General features: G+C 44.8%; 1 protein-coding gene across 2 annotated transcripts in view; it reads left to right on the top strand.

The window, feature by feature from the left end:
* The first annotated feature begins 3,975 nt into the window (after nucleotides 1–3,975).
* The window catches only part of CASP6 (caspase 6), a 44,770-nt gene continuing 39,128 nt past the window's right edge, over nucleotides 3,976–9,617 (top strand). For both annotated transcript variants that reach the window (XM_044306302.1, XM_044306223.1), the window contains exon 1: nucleotides 3,976–4,125. In XM_044306302.1, the coding sequence (XP_044162237.1) occupies nucleotides 4,107–4,125 (19 nt within the window). In that variant the 5' untranslated portion in view covers nucleotides 3,976–4,106. The remainder of the gene's footprint in view (nucleotides 4,126–9,617) is intronic.

Raw genomic sequence — 9,617 nt, 5'->3', positions numbered from 1 at the left:
TTATGATTGTAATTGATAATTATAATAAAATCTTATTGAACCATAAAGAAGAAGCGGTGTCATCCAGCCAGCCTGTTAGTACAGCAGAGTCAAAAGAGCAACAGATGTACTAGAGACGAGTTTGCCTGCCACAGTCAATGCCCCCCAATTTAACTACCTCTTATTTTCTGCTTCGGAAGACAACGCCTGGGGTCCAGCACCCTGACACATACAAAACATTAAGGGACACTGTAGGCCACCCTATACCACTCGGCCATTCCTACACCTGGGTACCATTTTAAACATCTTGAAGAGACCCTTTGCCGCTATTGGACATTGCATATGCGATCTGCAAGATTCAGTCGGCACCACAAAAAAAAGTTCTATTTTTTTAACGGAATTCTTAGATGACCTGAACCTTGCACGTTGAACTTTAAACACAAAGTTCGCTCATCCCTAGAAAAATAATGAGTCTTCTCAGCTCCTCGTGTTCTCTTACATGCTGCTGGCAGATGACACTGCGTTTTTTTAATTTGTTTAACCTCTTTGAGACCTCTGGGGCACCATAGCTCCTGGGTTTCTGCTGTTTCAAACAGAGATCCGCACCTGTAACAGCGTTCCCTGGCTGAGATCGGGGAAGCTGTAATAAATGCGGTAAATTCCAATGTAGGACTTCAGTTGGCAGCACTCTATTGGAATATAGTAAATGGTGTGTTCTGTGATCAACCGAATACAATTGGCAATCTAATGATTGCTTGTTATAGTCACCCAGGACGATCATCCCTCTTTCCCCAAAATAAAAATAAACAATTAAAAACAAATAACATTGTGGATATCTCTTTGTCTGAAAACACCCGTATTGTTAAAATATAAAAATATTTATCCCATACAGAGAATGGCATAACGGAAAAAAAATTAAAATGGCCAATCTGCCATTTGTTGTCACTTCACCTCCCCAAAAAAATTGAAAGTCACAGACACTTCAAAATGGCATCACTGAAAAGTACAGATTGCCCTGCAAAAAATGAGCCCTCACACAGCATCATAGACGTAAATATAAAAAAAGTTATAGGGGTTAGAATATGGCAATCAAAAGAAAAAAATATTTTTCTACAAAGTTTTAATATTTTTTTTTTCAGTATTAATACACAAGAAATATTATACAAGTGTGGTATCATTGTAATCACACTGACCTGGTAAATAAAGGTAACAGGTTAATTTTACCACATAGGGTACATCGTAAAAAAAAAACTTTAAAAAACTAAACTGTGGAATTGTGTTTTTATTTCCAATTCCACCTCATTTTGAATTTTTTTTCCAGCTCCCCACTACTTCATATGCAATATTAAATGGTGCCATTAGAAAGTACAACTTGTCTCGCAAAAAAACAAGCCCTCATACGGCTATGTGAATGGAAAAATAAAAAGTTATGGCTCTGGGAAGGAGGGGAGTGAAAAACGAAAACGGAAAATCGCAGGGTTCTCTAGGGGTTAACAAAAAAAAGTAGCAAAAAAAATGCTTGTGTGTTCTGCCGATTTCCCATAGACTTTCAGCCAACATCTGAATCTGATGTTTTCACTGCAAAAAAACGCCAATAAAGGCTCATGCACACAAAATAATATTTGGTCCGCATCCGATCCGATTGTACAAAAATGCAATTAAAGGATGTGTGTGAACCCACCCTAAAAACTGCATGCAGTATGGAAAAACCCAAGTGGTTTCAATGGCATTTTTTTTTTTTAGGTAAATAAACGCTAGAGCAAATTCATGTGTGTAGAGGCCCTTTAGACCTCCTGCACACGATGTGGGTGATCACATATAAGATGCACACAAATCGTTTCTGCAACATATCCACACCAAAATTTCTAATTGTGGATTTTGATGCAGATTAGATGTGGTTTATCATACACTTTGCTGGTTCTGTACTATGCTGCGTTTTTTTTCCGCACGGGAATACGCACTAAAAACCTTGCATATTCGGTGAGATCGCATTTATTTCTATACTAGCACCGCTACACTGAGATTCCACTGCGATCCCTGGGCGCGACTAAGATGTCCGGGTAGCCAAACCCTTAGGCCTCTTTCACACGGGCGTCATGTTTTTTGCCCGGATAAGAGGCGGGTGCGTTGCGGGAAAATGCGCGATTTTTCCGCGCGAGTGCAAAACATTGTCATGCGTTTTGCACTCGCGTGAGAAAAATCGCGCATGTTTGGTACCCAGACCCGAACTTCTTCACAGAAGTTCGGGCTTGGGATTGATGTTCTGAAGATTGTATTATTTTCCCTTATAACATGGTTATAAGGGAAAATAATAGCATTCTGAATACAGAATGCTTAGTATAATAGTGCTGGAAGGGTTAAAAATAATAAAAAAAGTTAACTCACCTTCTCCTCTTGTTAGCGTAGATGCCGGTCTGTTCTTTAGCTGTGGACTGAATGACCTGAGGTGATGTCAGATCACATACTCCAATCACATGGTCCATCACCATGGTGATGGAGCATGTGATCTGACGTCATCAAAGGTCCTTCAGCCACAGCTAAAGAACAGACCGGCATCTACGCTAACAAGAGGAGAAGGTGAGTTAACTTTTTTTATTATTTTTAACCCTTCCAGCACTATTATACTAAGCATTCTGTATTCAGAATGCTATTATTTTCCCTTATAACCATGTTATAAGGGAAAATAATACAGTGAATAGACTGTCACCTAGAACCCATGCGTGAAAATCGCACCGCATCCGCACTTGCTTGCGGATGCATGCGATTTTCACGCAACCCCATTCATTTCTATAGGGCCTGCGTTATGTGAAAAACGCACAAAGAGGAGCATGCTGCGATTTTCACGCAATGCACAAGTGATGCGTGAAAATCACCGCTCGTGTGCACAGCCCCATAGAAATGAATGGGTCAGGATTCAGTGCGGGTGCAATGCGTTCACCTCACGCATCGCACCCGCACGGAAAACTCGCCCGTGTGAAAGGGGCCTTAGGCCTCTTTCACACGAATGATACGGATGCGTTCAGGATGCCTTCAGTGAAACTGGCACCATTTTGCAAGCAAGTTCAGTCAGTTTTGTCTGCGATGGTGTTCAGTTTTTTTCCGTAGAATATGGTCCGCAAAAAAAAAACGGATGACATCCGTATGCTATCCGTTTTTTTTCTTTGCGGATCCATTGTAACAATGCCTAAAAAGGACAAGAATAGGACATGTTCTACTTTTTTGCGGGGCTACGTTACGGACATACTGATGCGGACAGCACACGGTGTGCGAGTGGGTCCGCATCCTATCCGCAAATCGGAACGGACACGGAAACAAAATACGTTTGTGTGCATGTAGCCTATAGAACATGCTGTTAATCTCACGGAACGCAGAACTGATGCAAAAAAAACGCTCATGTACACAGACCCATTGAAATGAAGGGGTCAGGATCCAGTGCGGGTGCTATGCGTTCACTTCACACATTGCACCCACGCGGGAAAACTCGCTCGTGTGAAAGGGGCCTTAGGGAACAGCTACTTGACGACATTTGTCGCGCAACAAAAGGGTGCAACTTCACTGCACCATGTGTCACGCAACATTTTTTGTAATAGTAGTCAATAGTGTCCCACTGCAACGTGACATTCGCACAGAAATCTAACTTGGACGGCTTTTGGTGTGACTGTCGTTTCGCAGTCGCAGAGCGACACCATTGACTATCGTTATAAAAATGTTGCACCGTACCCTTGGGCTGGAAACACATACACAGTTTTTTATGTAGTTCTTTTCGACAAAGCTTGAAATGGATCCTACAGGAAGGAGGAGTATAAGTCCTTCCTTTCGAATAAACCCCGGGCTTTTTCTCAAGACTGCAACAAATACTGAACCAAGAACTGCCACACAAACTGCAAGTGTGATTCCAGCCTTACAAAGTGACTTCAGGACGCTCCAGTGAGTAACACCATGAGGAGGAAGAGGGAAGGGTCTGCTGGTGGGAGGAGGCAGGGTGGAGACTGCTGACTGTGAGGAAGTAACTAACAAAAGAGACAACCTGCAAGAGAGCGCAGAAGAACTGCTTGTAAGGAGGTAAAAGCAGTCACATTTCACACACCCCATACTTCCAGGTAGAGAAGACAGGATCACAAGACAACATGTCCAGCAAAGTAACAGGTCAGTAGCATTCTCACTATACTAATACTCTACACAGAGTAACTTTGTCATTCTTTCGTTTTTGGGGGGGAATTACATTATGCTTTGAATGCTGTCTGCTACACACGGCTCTGTGCAATATACTATAGCATACCTATTAATATACTAGTAAGTCCAAAGGAAGATAACTTCTCACATCAGTCTTTATTACCTAAAGTAACACAAATAGGGCAGCACGGTGGCTCAGTGGTTAGCACTCCTGCATGCAGTTTCTATGTTCTCTCAGTGTTTGTGTGCGTTTCCTCCGGGTGCTACGGTTTCCTCCCACACTCCCAAAGACGTACTGATAGGGACCTTAGATTGTGAGCCCCATTGCATATAATAAATATTGGTTGGCATTACAAACAGAAATAACAATAATGTATAACTAGTATAAAAGGTGGGTGTACTATGTGGCAAGCAGATGGGTACCTGATGTTTTGCTAACACATATCTATGGATCAGGAGATACATTTTAGGTGTAAAGAAGAATAAAAAGCTTTGGGTCAAATTGTGGCCATGGTCCATCTAAACGAGGAAGTTTTATTATAGTATATAAAGTAATAGTAACATCCATGGTTACAGACCACCCTGCAATCCATCAGTGGTGGCTGTGTTTGCACACTATAGGAAAAAGTGCCGTCCTGTCTGGTGGCCGGGACCATGGGAGCGCACATAGGCTGGTGCTTTTTCCTATATTGTGCAAGGACAACCACCGCTAATAGATTGCAGGGTGGTCGTAACCATGGAAATGAGCAGTGTATAATGTGATAGCAAAGGAAGCAATATGGACAATCACAATACATTAGTAAGTGGCTTGTATTCACTTTCTCTAAATGATAAATGCCACTGAAGTGAGACAACCCCTTTTAAGTGGAGCCAGAGGCCTTTTTTTTCCCATGGGGTACAGCATGATATACACTGAGCAAAAATATAAACGCAACATTTTCAGTTTTGCTCCCATTTTGCATGAGCTGAACTCAAAGATCTGAAACATTCTCTACATAGACAAAAGACCCATTACTCTCAAATACTGTTCACAAATCTGTCTAAATCTGTGTTAGTGAGCACTTCTCCATCCCACCTCACAGGTGTGTCATATCAAGGTGCTGATTAGACAGCATGAATATTGCACAGGTGTGCCTTAGACTACCCACAATTAAAGGACACTCTGAAATGTGCAGTTTGATCACACGGGGGCGGAGGGGGCGCGTGCATTATCATGCTACGACATAAGGTGATGGTCGTGGATGAATGGCACATCAATGAGCCTCAGGATCTCGTCACGGTATCTCTGTGCATTCAAAATGCCATCAATAAAATGCACCTGTGTTTGTTGTCCATGACATACGCCTGCCCATACCATAACCCCATCGCCACCATGGGCCACTCGATCCACAACATTGACGTCAGCAAACCGCTCACCCACACAATGCCACACACGCTGTCTGCCATCTGTCCCGAAAACCGGGACTTATCCGTGAACAGAATCCCTCTCCAACGTGCCAGATGCCATAGAATGTGAGCATTTGCCAACTCAAGTCGGTTACAATGACTAACTGCAGTCAGGTCCAGACCCCGATGAGGACGACTAGCATGCAGATGAGCTTCCCTGAGACGGTTTCTGACAGTTTGTGCAGAAATTCTTTAGTTATGCAAACTGATTGTTGCTGCAGATGTCCGGGTGGCTGGTCTCAGACGATAATGGAGGTGAACATGCTGGATGTGGAGGTCCTGGTGTGGTTACACGTAGTGATGGCCAGTTCGCAGTGTTCGCCGACGAACACATGCGATCTGCCATCTTTATTCCAAAGCCCGGCGATGCAGAGGTAAGTCCTTACCTGTGCCTGCGCCGCGAGCCGCTCTGAAACACATGCGGTCACCGGGAGCAGGCAGGTCTGTAGTGTGAGGCCGGTTGGGTGTACTGCTAAATTCTCTGAAATGCCTTTGGAGACGGCTTATGGTAGAGAAATGAACATTCATTGCACAGGCAACAGCTCTGGTAGACATTCCTGCAGTCAGCATGCCAACTGCACGCTCCCTCAAATGTTACAACATCTGTGGCATTGTGCTGTGCGATCAAACTGCACATTTCCGAGTGTCCTTTTATTGTTGGCACTCTAAGGCACACCTGTGCAATATTCATGCTCTCTAATCAGCACCCTGATATGCCACACCTGAGAGGTGGGATGGATTATCTTGGCAAAGGAGAATGCTCACTAACACAGATTTAGACGGATTTGTGAACAATATTTGAGAGTAATGGGTCTTTTGTGTATGTAGAAAGTGTTTCAGATCTTTGAGTTCAGCTCATGCAAAATGAGAGCAAAACCGAAAGTGTTGCGTTTATATTTTTGTTCAGTGTAGATATGGCATTTTCTGGAATTACTTTGCATAAGCTTCTCTAATGAATTACACTGAGGGCATTATGTCAGTGTAATTCAGTAGATACAGGCCTAGCAGGCTCACACAGCATTATAATGTCATGCGATCCGGTCAGAGCAAGACATCACACTTACTCACGCAGCATAAGCGTGTTTCTCGCATTGAGCACGCTCGTGCTTGTCTACGCATGGTTTGTCTGTCTGGATACAGTATCAGCAAACTTTCGCTCCATGTTGAAATTGATCTGTCATGCAGATTTTGAGATCTGCAGTATGTCAATTGCTTGTGCAGTTCTTTTGTGCTGATTTTACCCTCTTCAAGAGAGTGAGACACTCGTGGAATTTCTGCAAGACAGTCTGTACCTGTGTGCAGGTAGCCTAACAAAAAAGAAAATGTGTGAAGGAACCCTGTACTGTGGCTGTTATTTGGATCACATTTCTAAAATATAATGCTGATAGATATGTGATATGTTCTCTCACTATAGGGGGTAAGTCACAGATGCATCTATGGTGCCCCCACACAGTATGATGCTCCTTTAAAGCACCTGATGCTGTGATGGTGTCACTGCATTGCTCCTGCCTGTGCTGAACCACTGATGGCAAGGCAGTGGAGAAGCAGGGCTTCTGGGTTTCCCCAGTGTATTCAGCTGTATCTGGGTCCTGAATAAGGCCTCGTTCACACTTCAGTGTTTAGTCAGTGATTTCCATCAGTGATTTGTGAGCCAAAACCAGGTGCAACTCTAAACACAGAACAGGAGCAGATCTTTCCCTTCTACCTCATGTCTGTGGAGGCTCCACTTCTGGTTTTGGCTCACAAATCACTGATGGAAATCACTGACCAAACACTGCAGTGTGAAAGAGGCCTAAATCAGGAAATATGTGTCTTGACAGCTGACATCCGCTGTCCAAATTTGATCCACCAGTTACATAGTTACATAGTTAATAAGGTTGAAAAACGACATAAGGCCTCTTTCACACTTGCGTTGTCCGGATCCGGCGTGTACTCCACTTGCCGGAATTACACGCCGGATCCGGAAAAACGCAAGTGTACTGAAAGCATTTGAAGACGGATCCGTCTTCAAAATGCTTTCAGTGTTACTATGGCACCCAGGACGCTATTAAAGTCCTGGTTGCCATAGTAGTAGTGGGGAGCGGGGGAGCAGCATACTTACAGTCCGCGCGGCTCCCGGGGCGCTCCAGAGTGACGTCCTGGGGCGCCCTGACGTCACTCTGGAGCGCCCCGGGAGCCGCACGGACGGTAAGTATGCTGCTCCCCCGCTCCCCACTACACTTTACCATGGCTGCCAGGACTTTAGCGTCCCGGCAGCCATGGTAACCATTGAGAAAAAGCTAAACGTCGCATCCGGCAATGCGCCGAAACGACGTTTAGCTTAAGGCCGGATCCGGATCAATGCCTTTCAATGGGCATTCATTCCGGATCCGGCCTTGCGGCAAGTGTTCCGGATTTTTGGCCGGAGCAAAAAGCGCAGCATGCTGCGCTATTTGCTGCGGCCAAAAAACGTTCCGTACCGGAACTGAAGACATCCTGATGCATCCTGAAGGACGGACTGTCCATTCAGAATGCATTAGGAAAATCCTGATCAGTATTCTTCCGGCATAGAGCCCCGACGACGGAACTCTATGCCGGAAGACTATAACGCAGGTGTGAAAGGGCCCTGAGTCCATCAAGTTCAACCAAGGGATAGGTGGGGATGCGAATCCTAGAAGGAAGTGAGACTCAGGTTTCTAGACATTTTCATTAGCATTAATGTCATTAAGGGTCCATTCACACATCTGTGGTGTATTGCGGATCTGCAATACACCCAGCCGACCCCCCCCCATAGAACGGCCTATTCTTGTCCGCAATTGCGGACAAGAATAGGACATGTTCTATTTTTTTTTGCGGAGCTGCAGCCCGGAATTTTGGGGCCAAAGCCCGGGGCCGTGCTCTGGAAATGCGGATGCGGAGAGCACATAGTGTGCTCTCCGCATCAATTCCTGCCCCATTGAGAAAGAATGGGTGCGCACCCATTCCCGATATTGCGGAACGGATGCGGACCCATTTACTTTTAAGAATTAATCGAAACCCTTCTTAAAACTGTCCCCTGTTCCTGCTGTGACCGCGTCCTGAGGAAGTCTATTCCACAGATTCACAGTTCTTACAGTAAAGAAGCTTTGACGCTTCTGGAGACTGAACTTTTTCTTCTCCAGTCGGAGGCAGTGCCCCCTTGTCTCTTTCAGGCATTTGACATGGAACAGTTTTTCCCCGTATTTTTTGTATGACCCATCTATATATTTGTACAGGTTAATCATGTCCCCCTCAGACGTCTCTTCTCAAGACTAAATACATTTAATTATTTTAATCTTTCTTCATAACTAAGACCCTCCATGGCCCTTATCAGTTTAGTCGCTCTCCTCTGTACTTTTTCTAGCTGTAGAGCATCCATTCTGTGGACTGGTGCCCAGAACTGAACTCCATATTCCAGATGAGGCCGCACCAATGCTTTGTAAAGTGGTAATATTACATCCCTGCCCCGCGAGTCCATGCCTCGTTTAATGCATCACAATATCCTGGTGGCCTTAGAAGAAGATGATTGACATTGTATTCTGTTATTCAATCTACCATCCCAGCGGGAGAAAAACAGAACTGGATTGCACATCCACAATGCTATGCTTTGATCGAATCAAACTCGCTTCTCAGCGCTATATTAAAGTGTACAGCCCCCTATACTGCATGCTGTACAAGAGGCATTAGCGTACATTTTGATCAAAAGGCATAAGCCCACTCGCCACGCCAAGGTCGCCTCTTTGAGTGGGACCTACTCTGACAAAAAGGCACAGCACAATGCGGTGACAAAGTGGCACTGCCCTAGTAGGCAGCGGGACCCAGGAGTCAAACAGCAACCCTGCTGTCTGACAATGCCACCCATGGCACTGGGTCCCACCAGCCCACCAGAACAGCACCACAAAAACAAAGGCCACCACGCAGTACTGCATCATGTAAACAGTTGTCTAACACAACATGTCCATTGCTATCAGGAGCTACAGGTCAATGGGATGTGGATGTGCGATCCAGTTCTGTTTTTCTCC

This window comes from Bufo gargarizans, chromosome 1, assembly GCF_014858855.1.
Source record: "Bufo gargarizans isolate SCDJY-AF-19 chromosome 1, ASM1485885v1, whole genome shotgun sequence".
NCBI classification, from domain to species: Eukaryota; Metazoa; Chordata; class Amphibia; order Anura; family Bufonidae; genus Bufo; species Bufo gargarizans.
The sequence above is the reverse complement of the archived record's forward strand: the minus strand, read 5'-3'. Positions and strand labels throughout refer to the sequence as shown.